At 54.6% G+C, this 18,321-nt stretch overlaps 1 protein-coding gene across 2 annotated transcripts in view; it reads left to right on the forward strand.

Moving 5' to 3' along the window:
- LOC121273656 (rho guanine nucleotide exchange factor 40-like) overlaps positions 1 to 18,321 on the forward strand; it is a 231,445-nt gene that overhangs the window by 108,188 nt on the left and 104,936 nt on the right. For both annotated transcript variants that reach the window (XM_041180801.1, XM_041180802.1), the window contains 5 exons: positions 755 to 841; positions 5,703 to 5,819; positions 8,324 to 8,422; positions 8,791 to 8,939; positions 15,488 to 15,626. In XM_041180801.1, the coding sequence (XP_041036735.1) occupies positions 755 to 841; positions 5,703 to 5,819; positions 8,324 to 8,422; positions 8,791 to 8,939; positions 15,488 to 15,626 (591 nt within the window). The remainder of the gene's footprint in view (positions 1 to 754; positions 842 to 5,702; positions 5,820 to 8,323; positions 8,423 to 8,790; positions 8,940 to 15,487; positions 15,627 to 18,321) is intronic.

The raw sequence follows: 18,321 nt of genomic DNA on the forward strand, positions 1-18,321 counted from the left end.
GTGTGTGTGTGTGTGTGTGTGTGTCTGCGTGTGAGTGTCTGTGAGTGTGTGTGTGACTGTGTGTGTGTGTGTGTGACTGTGTGTGTGTGTGTGTGACTGTGTCTGTGACTGTGTGTGTCTGTGTGTGCGTGTCTGTGTCTGTGTGTCTGTGTGTGTTTGTCTGTGTGTGTGTCTGTGTGTGTGTGTCTGTGTGTGTGTGTCTGTGTCTGTGTGTGTCTGTGTCTGTGTGAGTGTCTGTGTGTGTGACTGTGTGTGTGTGTGTGTGTGTGACTGTGTGTGTGTGTGTGTGTGTGTGTGACTGTGTGTGTGTGTGTGTGACTGTGTGTGTGTGTGTGACTGTGTGTGTGACTGTGTGTGTCTGTGTGTGTGTGTGTGTGTGTGTGTGTTTACACAGCTGTCCAGCTCTCGGAGATGAACGAGGCGGGGTAGAGCTGCTGGCCGATGCTTCCGCAGCAATCGACAGCTGTTCGCCACCTGAGCCAAGTGGCTCAGCCGGCAAAACCTGGAATGGATCCGCTTGCAGCGAACCTGAAGACAGGACCCCCCCCCAGCTTCCTCTGATTCCTTGGGGCAGGATGAAATGGTGGGGTGGGGTGGGGGGGGGCGGGGGTCGGCGGCGGTGGGGGGTGGGGGTGGTTAGGGTGGGAGGGGAGTGAGGCCAGGGTTTGAAGCCGCCTGGCTGTTTGGGTGACGGGGACGTTATTAAAGCGGCTCAGACTCTCACCCCCCCCCCTCGTCTGCTTTGCCCCCGCAGAAGATCGTCCACGGCGGGATTCACTCCGTCCTGATCCTGGCGGGCAAGGAGCCTTCAGTCGGCGTGGAGGGGCTGGCGGGCCTCCAGGTACTTTGCCAGCCCAAGCTTTTCACCTCCGGCCGCGGTAGCGCCTGCGCTCCCCGCGCCGCCCTCACCTCTCACCCCCGTCCCCGCCCCCGCCGGGTCTTCCATTCGGTCCTTCAGGTGACCGGTGTCGCCGATCAGAACCCACTGAATGTAAGCGGCGCCTCTCCTCTCCTCCCCCTTTTCCTTTTCCTTTTTTTTTGGTTTCAGCAAAGCAAAGGCCGAATTTGGAGCCGGTAAATCGGTACCAGGGCGAGGCCGGAGTCAGGCGCGCCGAACGGCGGACTCTTTTGGCCAACTTCGACTCGTACGCTGGCGCTCTCTCTCTCTTGCGCTCTCTCTCTTGCTCTCTCTCGTGCTCTCTTTTGCGCTGTCTTTTGCTCACTCTTTCTTGCTCTCGCTCTCTCTGTCGCTCACTCTCTTGCTCTCGCTCTCTCTGTCGCTCGCTCTCTTGCTCTCTCTCTGTCACTTGCTCTCTTGCTCTCGCTCTCTCTGTCGCTCGCTCTCTTGCTCTCTCTCTGTCGCTCGCTCTCTTGCTCTCGCTCTCTCTGTCGCTCGCTCTCTTGCTCTCTCTCTTGCTCTCGCTCTCTCTGTCGCTCGCTCTCTTGCTCTCGCTCTCTCTGTCGCTCGCTCTCTTGCTCTCGCTCTCTCTGTCGCTCGCTCTCTTGCTCTCGCTCTCTCTGTCGCTCGCTCTCTTGCTCTCGCTCTCTCTGTCGCTCGCTCTCTTGCTCTCGCTCTCTCTGTCGCTCGCTCTCTTGCTCTCGCTCTCTCTGTCGCTCGCTCTCTTGCTCTCGCTCTCTCTGTCGCTCGCTCTCTTGCTCTCGCTCTCTCTGTCGCTCGCTCTCTTGCTCTCGCTCTCTCTGTCGCTCGCTCTCTTGCTCCCGCTCTCTTTTTCACTCTCTCTCTCGCTCTCTCTCTCGCTCTCTCTCTCGCTCTCTCTTTCGCTCTCTCTTTTGCTCTCTCTCTCATTCTCTTTTGCTCTCTCTCTCGCTCACTCTCTCTCGTTCTCTCCCTCTCTCTCTTGAATACTCTCTCTCACTCTCGCTATCTCAGTCTCACTCCCTTGCTCTATCTCACACTCTCTCTCTCTCTCTCTATTGCTCTCGTTCGCTCTCTCTCTCACTCTCTCACTCTTGCTCGCTCTCTCTCACTTGCGCTCTCTTGCTATCTCTCGCACTCTCTCTCACTCTCTCTCTCGTTCTGTCTCTCTCTCTCGCACTCTTGCTCGCTGTCTCTCGCTCTCTGTCCCGCTCTCTCGCTGTCTCTCTTGCTCGCTCTCTGTCTCACTCTCTCTCAGTCTCTCTTGCTGTCTCCCCCTCTCGCTCTTGCTCTCGCTCGTTCTCTGTCCCGCTCGCTGTCACTCTCTCTCGCTGTCTCCCTCACACTATTTCTCTCGCTCTCTTTCTCTAGCTCGCTCTCGCTCTCGCTCCGTCTCTCTCCCTGTTGACTAGTTGACCTTGTCAATGCAGGAGGATTTGATGGTTAAGATACATAAGAACACACAAACTAGCAGCAGGAGAAGGCCACTCGGCCCTTCTGGCCTGCTTTGCCGTTCAATAAGATGGCGGCTGATCTGATTGTAACACCGACTCCACATTCCCGCCAACCACTCCCCCCGATAACCTTTCACCCTCCCCCTCGCTTATCAAGAATCTATCCCGCTCCGCCTTAAAAATATACCGAGACTCTGCTCCCACCGCCTTTCGAGGAAGAGATTTCCAAAGACTCGACACCCTCTGAGAGGGAAAATTTCTCCTCGTCTCCGTCCTAAATGGGCGAGCCCATTATTTTTAAAACAGTGACCCCCCCCCGCCAAGTTCTAGATTCTCCCACAAGAGGAAACACCCTCTCCACATCCACCCTGTCAAGACCCCCTCAGGATCTTAAAGGTTTCAATCGAGTCGCCTCTCACTCTTCTAAACTCCAGCGGATACAAGCCCGACCTCATACGACAGGCTGCCCATCCCTGGTATGAGTCTGGTCAACCTTCTCTGAACGGCTTCCCACGCATTTACATCCTTCCTTAAATAAGGAGACCAATACTGTACACAGTGCTCCAGGTGTGGTCTTAGCAATGCCCAGTATAAATGGAAGCATAGCCTCTGTACTGTTCAATTCCCCTTGCAAAAAATGATAACGTTTTATTAGCTTTCCTAATTATTGCTGAGAAAGGAGACATGTCAAAGTTTTTCATCCTGCACTCATCAGAACACCAATATGAGGGGAAAACAATAATTTATATGGTATGAGAAGAGAGTGCTGATTGGCTGGCATCTGGATTCTTGATTGGTAGGGGCATTGCCCTGAAGAATGAGAGAGCGAATGGCTGTCACTTACTTGCTGTCACTAAATTTGATGGGGACAGTGTAGAGGGAGCTTTACTCTGTATCTAACCCCGTGCTGAACCTGTCATGGGAGTGTTTGTTGGGGTCAGTGTAGAGGGAGATTTACTCTGTATCTAACCCCGTGCTGTACCTGTCCTGGGAGTGTTTGATGGGGACAGTGTAGAGGGTGCTTTACTCTGTATCTAACCCCGTGCTGTACCTGTCCTGGGAGTGTTTGATGGGGACAGTGTAGAGGGTGCTTTACTCTGTATCTAACCCCGTGCTGAACCTGTCATGGGAGTGTTTGATGGGGAAGGTGTAGAGGGAGCTTTACTCTGTATACAACACCGAGCTGTACCTGTCCTGGGAGTGTTTGATGGGGACTGTGGAGAGGGAGCTTTACTCTGTATCTAACCCAATGCTGTACCTGTCCTGGGAGTGTTTGATGGGGACTGTGTAGAGGGGGGAGCTTTACTCTGTATCTAACCCCGTGCTGTACCTGTCCTGGGAGTGTTTGATGGGGACAGTGTAGAGGGAGCTTTACTCTGTATCTAACCCCGTGCTGTACCTGTCCTGGGAGTGTTTGATGGGGACAGTGTAGAGGGACCATTACTCGCTATCCATCCCCGTGCTGTACCTGCCCTGGGTGTGTGTGATGGGGTTGCTGTAGAAGGAGCTTTACTCTATATCTAACCCCGTGCTGTACCTGTCCTCTGAGAGATTGTTGGGGACAGTGTAAACGGAGCTTTACCTTGTATCGAAACCCGTGCTGTATATTTCCTGGCAGTGTTTGATGGGGACAGTGCAGAGGTATATTCACTCTGTATCTAACCCCGCGCTTTACCTGTGCTGGGAATGTTTGACGGGGACAGTGTAGAGGGAGCTTTACTCTGTATCTAACCCCGTGCTGTACCTGTCCTGGGAGTGTTTGATGGGGACAGTGTAGACGGAGCTTTACTCTGTACCTAACTTTGTGCTATACCTGCCATTTGAGTGTTTGATGTGGACATTGTAGATGGAGAATTACTCTGTATCTATCCCCATGTTGTACCTGTTCTGGGAGTGTTTGATGGGGACACTGTAGAGTGAGCTTTACCTTTTGTCTAACTCCGTGCTGTACCTGTCCTGGGAGTGTTTGATGGGGACAATCTTGAGGAAGATTTACCCTGTATCTAACGCCCTGCTGTTCCTGCCCTGGGAGTGTTTGATGGGGACTGTGTGGAATGTGCTTTACTCTATTTCTAACCCTGTTCTGTACCTGTGCTGGGAGTGTTTGATGGGCACAGGGGAGAGGCTGATTTGAGTGTTTGATGTGGACATTGTAGATGGAGAATTACTCTGTATCTATCCCCATGTTGTACCTGTTCTGGGAGTCATTGATGGGGACGGTGTAGAGGGAGCTTTACTCTGTATCTAACCCCGTGCTGTACCTGCCCTGGGAGTGTTTGATGGGGACAGTGTAGAGGGAGCTTAACTCTTCATCTTAACCCCATGCTGTACCTGTCCTTCGATTGTTTCATTGGAACACTAGAGGGACCTTTTCTCCATATCAAATCCCGTGCTATACCTGTCTTGGGAGTATTTGATGGGGACAGTACAGTGGGAGGTTTCATCTGTATCTAACCCCATGCTGTAGCTGTCCTGGGAGTGTTTGATGGGGACACTGTAGAGGGAGCTTAACTCTTCATCTAACCCCATGCTGTACCTGTCCTGGGAGTGTTTCATGGGGACACTAGAGGGAGCTTTACTCTGTATCTAACCCGCACTGTACCTGTCCTGGGAGTGTTTGATGGGGACAGTGCAGAGGGAGATTTACCCTGTTTCTAACCCTGTGCTGTACCTGTCCTGGGTGTGTTTGATGGGGACAGTGTAGAGAGAGCTTTACTCAGTATCTAACCCCGTGCTGTACCTGCCCTGGGAGTTTTTGATGGGGACAGTGTAGAGGGAGATTTACTCTGTATCTAACCCTGTGCTGTACCTGTCCTGGGAATGTTTGATGAGGACGATGTAGAGTGTGCTCTGCTTGTATCTAAACCTGTGCTGTACCTGTCCTGTGAGTGTTTGTTGGGGACGGTGTAGAGGGAGCTTAAGTCTTCATCTAACCCCATGCTGTACCTGTCCTGGGACTGTTTCATGGGGAAAGTGTAGTGGGAGGTTTAATCTGTATCTAACCCCGTGCTGTACCTGTCCTGGGAGTGTTTGCTGGGGACATTGTAGTGGGATCTTTACCCTGTATCTAAACCCAAGCTGTACCTGTCCTGGGACTGTTTGGTGGGGACACTGTACAGGGAGCTTTACTCTGTATCTAACCCTGTGCTGTACCTGTCCTGGGAGTGTTTGATGGGGACAGTGTAGAGGGAGCTTTACTCTGTATCTAACACCGTGCTGTACCTGTCCTGGGAGTGTTTGATGGGGACAGTGTAGAGGGAGCTTTACTCTGTATCTAACCCTGTGCTGTACCTGTCCTGGGAGTGTTTGATGGGGACAGTGTAGAGGGAACTGCGCTCTGCTTTTATGCTGTGTTATGGTCCTGCCCGCAGGTGGATATCCTGACGTCTATCCGGAGCCTTCACAAACACGTGGAACCCGCCCAGTTGACGCAATCTTTCTCCGGATGCTTCCCGTACAGCAACGAGAAGTGGATTCGCTATCGGCTGGTGAGTACCTCGTGTAGGCTCCCAGAGCCTGAGGCAAGAGCAGCACCTCCTGCTGGCCAGCCAAGGTCCGCGGAGGTCGGTGGGCCCAGGTAGGGTGTGTAGTGGTATTCGCACTGGACTAATAGTCCAGAGATCCAGGGTCGTGTTCTGGGCTCCAGGGTTCGAACCCTGCCAGATGGAGCTTAATAAATAACCACAATTAAAAGCCTGATGATAACCGTGAATTGTGGTAAAAGGACATCTTGCTCACTAATATCGCTTTAGGGAAGGGAAATCTTGGGAATTCAGACCCAGTCAGTGATGTGGTTGACTCTAAACCAGGGCACTTAGGGTTGGGCAATAAGTGCTGTCCCTGCCCACTTCCCATGAAGGTCCCATCCACCCTCCAGGGTGTGCTGAGTTAGTTGCGCCCAGCAGTGGGCCGGATGGGCATGGCGGAAGGTGATTGGGTCGTGGTTCCTGTCAATCCTGGCCAGGTCATCGCTCTCTTTTGCGCTTTGACCTCACTGCCCAACGTCCCACTCACTGAGTCTCGGTCAGTGCAGTGTGGAGGTTAATCTCAGCGTACAGGGTGAGATCACCCCTCACCTGGAAGCAACCCAACCCATTGTGTCCGTACGCTTTTTTAAAATTCATTCACAGGATACAACACTAGCCCAGCATTTATCGCCCCATCCCTAATTGCCCCCTTGAGAAGGTGGCGGCTGAGCTGCTGCGGCCCCTGTGGTGTAGGTACACCCACCGCGCTGTTAAGGAGGGAGTTCCCAGGATTTTGACCCGGCGACAATGAAGGAACGGCCGATATGTTTCCAAGTCGGGATGGTGGGTGTGGCTCGGAGGGGAACTTCCAGGTGGGGGTGTTCCCCGTGTGTCTGCTGCCCTCGTCCTTCTAGACGGTAGCGGTTGTGGGTTTGGAAGGTGCTGTCGAACGAGCCTCGGTGAGTTGCTGCGATGCATCTTGTAGATGGTGTACACACTGCTGCCACTGTGCATCGGCGGTGGAGGGAGCGAATGTTGGTGGATGGGGTGCCAATCGAGCGGGGCTGCTTTGTCCCGGACGGTATCGAGCTTCTTGAGTGTTGTGGGAGCCGCCCTCATCCAGGCAAGTGCGGGGGAGAGTGTCCCATTCGCACTCCTGACTTGTGCCTTGTAGATGGTGGACAGGCTTTGGGGGAGTCAGGAGGTGAGTGACTCTCCGCAGGATTCCCAGCCTCTCCGACCTGCTCCTGTAGCCACAGTATTTATATGGCTGGTCCGGTTCAGTTTTCTGGTCAATGGTAACCCCCAGGATGTTGATAGTGGGGGATTCAGTGATGGTAATGCCCATTGAACGTCAAGATGTGATGGTTAGGTTCTCTCTTGTTGGAGATGGTCATTGCCTGACACATCTATGAGCGTGAGTGGGCGGGAGTGGACAAGCGAGGGAGGGAGAGGAGTGAGCTTAAGAGGGCAAAAGGGGAGAGAGTGGAAAAAGGAGGGAGGGGAGGGAGTGTAAGGGGGAGGGGAGGGAGTGAGCGAGGGCAGGATGGGATTGAGTGTAAGTGGGTGGCAGTGTTGGAGGGAGGGAGGTGTTTTAAGAGGGAGAGGAGGAGAGGGAGAGGGCGAGTGAGGGAGTGGAGGGGAGGGGAGGGAGAGCGAGAGGGCGGGGAGTGGAGGGAGTGCGAGATAGCGCGGAGGGGAGGGAGGGCGTGAGGGGAGGGCGGGCGAGAGGGCGTGAGGAGAGGGTGGGAGCGGAGGGTGGGAGGGAGGGCGAGAGGATGGGAGGGGAAGGAGGGCGAGAGGGAGGGAGGGGAGGGATTGGACAAGGGAGGGAGGGGAGGGAGTGCGAGAGGGCGGGGGGGAAGGAGTGTGAGAGGGCAGGAGTGGACGAGGGAGGATGGAGAGGTAGTGTCAGAAGCAGCTCAGGAACAAGAGGCCATTCGGCCCCTTGAGTCTATTCCCCCATTCAATGAAATGACTGACGGGAGTCTTAAACGCGCAGGCCCCCCTTTCAACGTACCCCTCAATATAATTGGTTCAGACGGATCTGATGAGCTGCAGGTTCAGGTTCAACGTCTGATCGAGTGTCATTTGCAGTTTGCAGGAGAGAGTTCCGATCATCTGCAACTCTCGGGGGGGTGAGAGCGCGAAAATCCTGCCTCTGATCCCTTAGACTCCGACCCTGTGTCCCAGTCTCACCAGCCCGAACACATTGTCCCTGTTGGTTGGACCGATAGCTGGAAACATTTATCAGATCGCCCTGCAGCCATGAAAAGCTCCTGGGAAAGGTGCTCAAGTTTGCATCACCTCAATTTGTCACTTATACCTCGGAGTGTCCGTCTAACACTCTCGCCCCGCCCTCACTGTCTCAGTCACCCATACACATGGGGGAGTGGAGCGAGCTTCCTGAGTTCCGTGCGATTGGAAACGTCCGATTGATTTAGTGGTCAACCAGGCGCCAAGTGACATGAGGCAAAAAATCCACAAGAGTCGAAGGAACTGACAGCATTTCTCCTGTCTTACAGCGTCTGGAGTCCCTGCTCCACGCTTGCAGAGCGAGTGTCGACTTCCTGCGCAGCACAAGCGACCAACTGGAGGCAAAACAATTGCCCAAATCTGCCAAGGTAATGGGGTGAAATCACACTGCGATACAGAGTATGAGATTGTAAATTCTTCCGCATTCTCAGACACAACTAACACACAGCCTATCCCACTCTCAGATACCAGCTCCTCCCTCACTAACACACAACCTGTCCCACTCTCAGATACCAGCTCCTCCCTCACTAACACACAACCTGTCCCAATCTCTGATACTAGCCGCTTCCTCACTATCACTCCACCCCTGGCTGATGAAGTGGGCTAATGGAGGGGAATCTATTGACGTCGGGCCGCATGCCCGGCGTGGGCTGTTCGGCCAGGAGGCGCCTCAACGTTGAATCCTCCCCCGCGTAACTCATTGGCGGCCCTGACTCCCCCTCTGTTTGTTTGGCAGGACGTCTCCGCTCTGATTGAGGAGGACCGGATGTTGATGTGCCGTGTGCTGCGGGACGCCAGGCTGATTGGCCTTCAGCAGGAAGGGGCCGCCATCTTGGTGAAGTTGAGGAGGGAGACTGTCAGCATGGGCGGCTCGGAGGACTTCACGTGAGCTCCGCGCTCGGGCTGCCGCCGGAACCTGTCCGTCTGGCCCGAGACCCGCCTGCCGTTCGGTTTGTCTGTTCTGTGGTTGTGGGGTTTTGGCGGGGTTGAGTTCTCCCTGTCCTGACAGGGGGCTGGACCTTAGCTCTCGCCCCCAACAGCCAAACGCCTGTCTCTGACCCTCTCTCCGCATCGGAGGTGCCGCAACTTCAACCCGCTGGGCCAGGGCTGGCCTTTCACCCCCAGCAACAACGCCCCACCTCACTCCCCCCGCCACCACGCCCCCCCCACAACTCCCCCACTGCCTCCCTCTTGACGCACCCTCCACCCTGCCCCCCCTTGACCCACCCTCCACCCCCCACCCCCCACCTCAAGTCTGAAAGGCCAAAGTTTTATCCCTCTTATTTAAGTGCAGCGTCCGATCTTGGTGTCTTCCCAGGATGAAGACCATTCCGCCCCCATATCCCACCCCCCCACCCCCCACACCCCCCCCCCCCACCCCGTGTCACATGTCAGACATTCCCTCGCCCCTCTCTGTCTCTATCTCCACGTGTCTCTCTGTCGCCATATCTGTATCTCTCTATCTCTATCTTTCTATCTCTCCATCTCTCTGTATATCTCGATCTCTATACCTCTATCTTCTTCCCTCTATCTCTCAATCGCTATATCTCTATCCCTATCTCCTTATCTTTCTCTTTCCTGCTCTGTCTCTCTCTCTCTGTCTCTCTCTCTCTCTGTCTCTCTCTCTCTGTCTCTCTCTCTCTGTCTCTCTCTCTCTGTCTCTCTCTCTCTGTCTCTCTCTCTCTGTCTCTCTCTCTGTCTCTCTCTCTCTCTGTCTTTCGCTCCCTCTCCCTTGCTCTCTCTGTCTCTCGCTCTCTCTCGCACTCTCTGTCTCTCGCTCTCTCTCGCACTCTCGCTCTTTCTCTCGCACTCTCGCTCTGTCTCTCGCCCTCTCTCTCTCTCATGCTCTCCATCTTTCCCTCATCTTCCCTCTCTCGCCCACCCTCTCTCGCCCACCCTCTCTCGCCCACCCTCTCTCGCCCACCCTCTCTCGCCCACCCTCTCTCGCCCACCCTCTCTCGCCCACACTCTCTCCCTCGCGCTCTCCCTCGCACACTCTCTCCCTTGCTCTCGCGCTCTCTCCCTCTTGCTCTCTCCCTCTTTCTCCTTCTCCCTCCCTCCCTCGCTCAATCTATCTCCCTCTCACTCTCCCTCGCTCTCTCTCTTTCTCCCTCTGTTTGCTCTCTATCATGCTCCCTCATGCGCTCTCTCTTGAGCGTGCTCTCTCTCTCTCTCGTTTGCTCTCTCTCGCTGTCTCTCTCTCGCTGTCTCTCTCTCGCTGTCTCTCATGCTATCTCTGTCTCCCTCGCGCTCTGTCTCCCTCGCGCTCTGTCTCCCTCGCGCTCTGTCTCCCTCGCGCTCTGTCTCCCTCCCTCTCTCCCTCCCTTCTTTCCCTCCCTCCTTCTTTCCCTCCCTCCCTCCTTCTCTCACTCCCTCCTTCTCTCCCTCCCTCCTTCTCTCCCTCCCTCCTTCTCTCCCTCCCTCCTTCTCTCCCTCCCTCCTTCTCTCCCTCCCTCCTTCTCTCACTCCCTCCTTCTCTCACTCCCTCCTTCTCTCACTCCCTCCTTCTCTCACTCCCTCCTTCTCTCACTCCCTCCTCTCACTCCCTCCTTCTCTCACTCCCTCTCTCCCTTTCTCCCGCTCTCTTCCTCTCCCCCTCCCTCTCTCCCTCCCTCTCCCCCTCCCTCCCTCTCTCTCCCTTGCTCTCTCCCTGTCTTTCTCTCTCCCTCTCCCTCCCTCAATCTATCTCCCTCTCTCTCACTCTCTCCCCCCCCTCCCTCGCTCTCTCTCTTTCTCCCTCTCTCGTTTGCTCTCAATCTCACTCTCTATCATGCTCTCGCTCTCTCTCTCTCGCTGTCTCTCACTCTCTCATGCGCTCTCTCTTGAGCGTGCTCTCTCTCTCTCGAGCGCTCTCTCTCGCTCTCTCTCCCTCTCTCCACCTCTCTCGTTTGCTCTCTCGCTCTCTCTCTCTTCTCTGTCTCTCTCTCTCTGTCTCTCCCTCTCTGTCTCTCCCTCTCTGTCTCTCCCTCTCTGTCTCTCCCTCTCTGTCTCTCCCTCTCTGTCTCTCCCTCTCTGTCTCTCCCTCGCTGTCTCTCCCTGGCCCTCTCTCCCTGGCCCTCTCTCCCTGGCCCTCTCTCCCTGGCCCTCTCTCCCTGGCCCTCTCTCCCTGGCCCTCTCTCTCTCACCCTCTCTCTCTCACCCTCTCTCTTGCTCTCTCCCTCGCTCTCTCTCTCTCTTGGTCTCGGTCTCTCTTTTTCTCTTGCTCTTGCTCTTTCTCTCTCTCTCTGCAACGGCTTGGCTCCTTCAGAAAGGCCAGGCCGGCCCACACAGCGCTGCCCATTATTCCCGTCGGCGCCTCCCCTGTCCGTGGTCTGCTCTTTAAGCTGAGGAATGTCTCTGCCCTGTGACGTGGGAAGCTCATGCCTACCCCTGGTGCCCACCCCCCACCAGACATCCCTCTGCAGACCTCTGCAGCTTTCGCCGCTGGCCAACAAAATCCCGGTCCCACGGAATCAGTGTGACTGAGAATGCAGAGGTCAGCCTGTGGGGGCTGCAAGCTCGAACTCTCTTGGCTTCAGCGACAATTTTATTTCTCCTACTTAAGCCACATCTCAATTTTCTTTTAACCGTTTGGTCGCTGAATTGATCAGTTCATCATCGTTTACCAATAGCCCTCCCTGAGTGCGAGGGCACAGTACCTTCATGGTCCCTGCGATTTACCTTTTTACTCTTGCGCCGGATGTGGGCGTCGCTGGCTGGCAAGGTGACGTCCCTGATTGTTCCATCCCTAATTGCCCCTTGAGCTGAGTGGGGCTCGCTCCGCCATTTCAGAGGGTGGGGCAGTTAAGAGTCAACCACCTCACTGGTGGGGGGTGGGGATCTGGAGTCATGTGTAGGCCGGACCGGGGTAAGGACGGCAGATTTCCCTTCCCTAAAGAGTGAACCAGATGGGTTTTTTTTGTTAGGGTGATCATGGTCTCATGACTGAAACTGGCTTCATAATTGCAGATTTTATGAATTGAATTTAAAATTCCACCAGCTGCCCTTGGGTGGGATTTGAACCCACGACCACCGCCCCCAAGGCCATTAGCCTCGCCCCTCCTCCCAGCTTACTCGTCCAGGGGCTTCGCTGCGACGCCGCTGCCTCCCCATGTTCATGATGCCGGATTAGCTTTGTTGTCCGGTGGAGGGTCTTCAAGCGGGCGCGGAGGTGATTCACCAGAAAGGTTCCCCGGGATGAGGGGATTTAGCTACGAGGTTAGGTTGGAAAGGCCGGGTTTCCCTCCCCTCCCCTTGGGGTTTTGAGGGGGAATTTGCTGGAAGAGTGCGGGAATCGTGACAGGTTTTAGATAAGATAGGGAAAGAAGAAGCAGCCCATACACAGCGGGAGTGAAAAGTTTCTCTCGGTCAGGGTGACCCATTGTCGATCGTAAAGCAAAAAAAAAAAACCCCATCTGGTTCACTCATGTCCTCCCTTTAGGGAAGGGGGAAATCTGCCATCCTTACCCCGGTCTGGCCTACACGTGACTCCAGACTCACCCCCGCCCCCTGCACACAGCGATGTGGTTTACTCTTAACTTGCCCCCCCCCCCCACTGAAATGGCCGAGCAAGACACTCAGCTCGAGGGACAATTAGGGATGGGCAACAAATGCTGGGGCCTCGCCAGTGACGCCCATGTCCTGTGAATGAATAAATTAACAAAAATGCCTGGACAATATCCAGGCTTGGGGCTGACAAGCGGCAAATACCATTCGCGCCACACAGGTGCCAGGCAATGACCATCTCCAACAAGAGAGAATCTAACCATCGCCCCTTGATGTTCAATGGCATTACCATCACTGAATCCCCCCCACTATCAACATCCTGGGGGTTACCATTGACCAGAAACTAAACCGGACCAGCCATATAAATACTGTGGCTACAAGAGCAGGTCAGAGGCTGGGAATCCTGCGGAGAGTCACTCACCTCCTGACTCCCCCAAAACCTGTCCACCAGCTACACGGCACAAGTCAGGAGTGTGATGAGACACTCCCCCCACTTGCCTGGATGAGTGCGGCTCCCACAACACTCGAGAAGCTCGACACCATCCAGGACAAATCAGCCCCCGCTCGATCGGCACCCCATCCACCAACATTCGCTCCCCCCACCACCGACGCACAGTAGCAGCAGTGTGTGTACCATCTACAAGATGCACTACAGCAACTCACCGAGGCTCCTTCGACAGCACCTTCCAAACCCACGACCTCTACCGTCTAGAAGGACGAGGCCAGCAGACGCACGGGGAACACCCCCACCTGGAAGTTCCCCTCCGAGCCGCACTCGCCATCCCAACTTGGGAATATATCGGCCGTTCCTTCACTGTCGCCGGGTCAAAATCCTGGGAACTCCCTCCCTAACAGCGCGGTGGGTGTACCTGCGCCCCACGGACTGCAGCGGCTCACAGAATCACCGAATTGTTGGGGTGTAGGAGGCCATTCGGCCCATCATGTCTGCACTGGCCCTCTGAGCATTTCAACATCGCGCCAATCTCCTGCTTTTTCTCCGTACCCCTGCGCATCGTTTCTATTTAGATAATCACCCAGCGCCCTCTTGAATACCTCGATTGGACTGGCCTCCACCACACTCCCAGGCCGCGCATTCCAAATCCTAACTAACTGACTGCGTGGAGAAACTTTATTCCCCAACTTACTTTAAACACTCTAAAACTGTGCCCTCTGGTTCTTGATCCGTTTACGAGCAGACACCGTTTCTCCCTTATCTACTATCCATCCAGCACCCCCCCTCATGATTTTGAAAACTTCTATCAAGTCTCCTCTTCACCTCCTCCCCTCCAAGGGAACCAGCCCCAACTTCACCGATCCTTCCTCTTGGCTGGAGTGCCTCAAACCTGGGACCGCTCTCGTAAACCTCTTCTGCGCTCTCTCCAACGTGTTCACGTCCCTCCCTACAGTGCGGCGCCCAGAACGGTACACAACACTCCAGCTGAGGCCTAACCAGTGCCTTATATAAATGCAGCATAACCTCCCTCCTCTTGTACTCTCTGCCCATCATTAATGAAGCCTAGAACACTGTACGCTTTAGAAGCAGCTCTCCCTACCTATCCCGCCACCTTCAGTGACTTATGCACATATACCCCCAGTCCCTCTGCTCCGGCGCCCCCTTTGGAACAGCGGCTTGAGAAGGCCGCTCGCCGCCGCCTCCTCTTCTTGGGGCAATTAGGGTTGGGCAGTAAACACTGGTCTCGCCAGCGACGCCCACATGCCCGTGAAAGAGCTTGAAGGAAGGACTAAGGGGGTCGCAGGTGGAAGGTTTTGGGCAAGAGAAAGAAGTGCTGTGGGGGGGGGGGGGCAGGGGCTTTGTAAGGAAGATCTATTTCCTTGTGCCGTGCATGGTAACGGCCTAATACCCACCCTCCGAGGAGGGCGCTGGAAGCAGAGATGGTCAGTGGTTCCGAAAGGAAGTTGGAGCGGGCCCTCGAGGGTAATAAACTGGCCGAGGGGTTAGAAGGGAGGGGCGTGTTAGTGGGGTGGTGAAAAAGGCAGATGGGACACTTGCCTTTAACAATCGAGGCATCGATTACAAAAGTAGGGAGGTCATGTTGGAGCTGTACAGAACCTTGGTGAGGCCACAGCTGGAGTACTGTGTGCAGTTCTGGTGCCACATTATAGGAAGGATGTGACTACACTGGACGGGGTGCAGAGGAGATTCACCAGGATGTTGCCTGGGATGAAACATTTAAAGTTATGAAGAGAGGTTGGATAGACTTGGGTTGTTTTCGTTGGACAGAAAAGACTGAGGGGTGACCTGATCGAGGTGTACAAGATTATGAGGGGCATGGACAGGGTGGATGGGGAGCAGCTGTTCCCCTTAGTGGAAGGGTCAGTCACGAGGGGACATAAGTTCAAGGTGAGGGGCAGGAGGTTTAGGGGGGATGTGAGGAAAAACTTTTTTACCCAGAGGGTGGTGACGGTCTGGAATGTGCTGCCTGGGAGGGTGGTGGAGGAGGGTTGCCTCACATCCTTTAAAAAGTACCTGGATGAGCACTCGGCACGTCCTAACATTCAAGGCTATGGGCCAAGTGCTGGTAAATGGGATTAGGGATTAGGTAGGTAGTTTGTCACGTGTCGGTGCAGACTCGATGGCCGAAGGGCCTCTTCTGCACCATGTGATTCTGTGGTAATGGGACCGACTGGATTGCTTGACAGAGAGCAGGCCTGGACTTGAAGGGCCGAAGGGCCTCTTTCTGCACCCTGACGACTCCAGTGGGCTTGAGCAGGTCAGCGGGTCAAGTATCTGACCTTTCGCCCTCCGGGGGCTGGGAATGGGATGGTCGAATTGAGGGCCGGTGTGGGTGGGGGAGGGGATGGAGTGGGTTGGGAATCTCTCTGCTGGGGGAGCAGGTGATGGGCCCAAGGCCCAGATGCTGTTCAGTTCCCCGGTAAAAGCCAAACACGTTGCCTCCGCTGACTGCGGCCTTCTGAATCTCCAACAGGCCTGACATGGAGCTTACCTGCGCCCTCTACGACCAGGTGGACGAGGAGGTCCACCGCCTGGTACAGGTGTCCAACCGGCGGCAGAAAGACCTGGAGGACCTGGACCACTTCTGGAGGTTTGAGGACCAGTTTCAAGAGGTAACTTGGCGGCAGGCTTGATAAGTGAGTCTCCGACGGGGTATGGCGGGAGGAGAGAGAGGAAGAGAGGGGGAGAGAGAGAGAGGAAGAGAGAGGGAGAAAGAGAGAGGGAGAAAGAGAGAGAGAGTAAGAGGAGAGAGAGAGAGAGGGGGAGAGAGAGAGAGAGAGGGAGAGAGGAGGAAAGAGAGAGGGAGGAGGAGAGGAGAGAGGGGGAAAGAGAGAGTAGGAGGAGAAAGAGAGGAGGAGGGAGAGAACGAGAGAGAGGAGAGTGAAAAAAGAGGAAGAGTGAGGAGGGAGAGAGTGAGGAGGGAGGGAGAGAGAGAGTGGAGGAGAGAGAGTAAGAGAGGAGGGGAGGGAAAGAGTGAGGAAGAGACTGGGGAATAGAGAGGAGGAGAGTGAGAGAGGGAGGAAGAGAGAGGGAGAGATGGGGGAAGGGAGAGAGGGCAGGTGAGAGGAAGGGACAGAGAGTGGAGGAGGGCGAGAGCGTGGCGGAGGGCGAGAGCGTGGCGGAGGGCGAGAGCGTGGCGGAGGGCGAGAGCGTGGCGGAGGGCGAGAGCGTGGCGGAGGGCGAGAGCGTGGCGGAGGGCGAGAGTGTGGGAGGAATGGAGAGTGGAGGAGAGGGAGGGAGAGAGGGAGGGAGGGAGAGAGGGAGGGAGGGAAGGAGGGAGAGAGGGAGGGAGAGGGAGAGGGAGAGAGAGTGAGGGAGAGAGGAGGAGAGTGAAAGAGAGAGAGGAGAGACGAAGAGTGAGGAGGGCGAGAGTGAGGAGGACGAGAGAGGGAGAGATAGAATAAGGGAGAGAGGGCAGGTGAGAGGAAGGGACAGAGTGTGGAGGAGAGAGAGAGAGAGGAGGGCGAGAGTGTGGAGGAGGGCGAGAGTGGGAGGGAGAAAGTGGAGGAGAGAGAGAGTGGAGGAGAGAGATGGAGGGAGGGAGAGAGGAAGCGAGTGGGGAAGAGTGGAAAAAAGAGAGGAAGGTAGAGGAAGAGAGGACGAGCGAGAGGAGAGAGAGGGAGGAAGCGAGTGGGGAAGTGAAAGAAAGAGAGTGAGAGAAAGAGAGGAAGAGGGAGAGAGAGAAAGAGGAGGAGAGAGGAAGAGAGAGAGGGAGTGAGGAAGAAAGAGAAAGACAGAGAGAGAGAGATCGGCAAAGGAATCATCGTGGCCAGAGACAGTTGTTTAACAGTCACTTTCTCTGCTTCAAGTTTCCCCCTCCAGTCGCATCCTGAGGGAGAGTCATATTCGACTCAAGACATCAACTCTCGCTTCCCTCTGTGCCGACGCTGCCAGACCCGCTGACCCTTTCCAGCGCTTCCTGTTTTTATCTCCGCCTGGCCCCACTGGGGTTTATGGCGATGGAAGCAGGAAGGCGATAGTGGCTGGAAACCCGAAATTCAAAACAGCCAATGCTGGGGATGCCCACCAGTCGGGCATCATCTGTATAGAGAGAGATGGAGCTAATGTTTCAGACCTGTGATCTGTTATGACCCGGAGGTCGGTAAAGCTGAGTTATTTAAAAAAAAACCCAGAGGGAAACTTTAAACAACTGTCATAACCTATAATTTTAAGTGTTATGTTGGAGATGCAGCTCTAAAATTAGGAATCAGACCACCAGCTCTCAAGGTTTTACGTTAAACTAAATGAAGCATTTTATTAACTTACACAGGTTAAAATAGTTATATACACATGGCTACAAATTACTGCTATCATAACTTTTAACACATTCCCAAACTAATCTCCATTAAGGCGACAGCCACCCACAGACTTAACCAGACACCAGGCAAAGCATTTTTACCTTATGAGTTCAAAATGAGGTTCCTTTCACTTCAGTCCCTGTGGAGACACAGTGGAGGTTTACAGCTGCTTTGATCTTACGTTGCCTCTGCCCTGCACACACCCAAAACTGCTATCGGTTATCCCCAGCAAATTTCATTGAATGTAAATTCCCCTTGTATCACCAGCCCCTGTGAATTCCACCTCACCTCTTCTAGCAATAAAACCCCTTTCATAGCACCCATTTTATTAGCGATATAAACATATTGCTTGGTCTCTGCTAGCGAGGTGCCAGATTTCACCCCACTTCCTGAACGCTCTATTCAACAAAATGCAAATGTGCTTCACCTCTCTTACATCTCAAACCTTGTACACGTCAAAGCACCCAGACTTGCTGGCTTTGATCCAATTGAGACACACGCGCAGACTAAACCTATATTTTAAAAGAAAAACACTTTCCGATAATATGCGTGATAGACCTTTCATCAGAACTCTAGGGATGGGCACGCCCTTCATCTTGGTGCTCTGCAACAATGTGAGCCTTCCTCCGCACAGAGGGTAGCTCTCCCACAGAGCCAGCACACGTACGATGGGCCGAATGGTGGCCTTCTGTGCTAATGCCATGAAACTTGGGAACTCTCTCCCTGTAAAAAAAATATAAACTGCTGATGGTGGGGTGGGGTGGGGGTGTGGTCAGTTGAAAATTTCACTGCCGAGATTGGTGGGTCTGCATTAGGCGGGCTTATTAAGGGAGGCAGATGGAATCAAGACACGGGTCAGCTGTGACCCGGTTGTATGGGGTGGGTGGTGGTGGGGGTTGGGGAAAGGAGGTGCAAGCTTAAGGGGCCGAACGGCCTCCATTTATTTGCATGGACAGGTTTAAAGCCAAGCTAACAGAGGGTGGGAGGAAAGAACTGAAGGGAAGGCCCG

Source organism: Carcharodon carcharias (genome assembly GCF_017639515.1).
Source record: "Carcharodon carcharias isolate sCarCar2 chromosome 27 unlocalized genomic scaffold, sCarCar2.pri SUPER_27_unloc_1, whole genome shotgun sequence".
NCBI classification, from domain to species: domain Eukaryota; kingdom Metazoa; phylum Chordata; class Chondrichthyes; order Lamniformes; family Lamnidae; genus Carcharodon; species Carcharodon carcharias.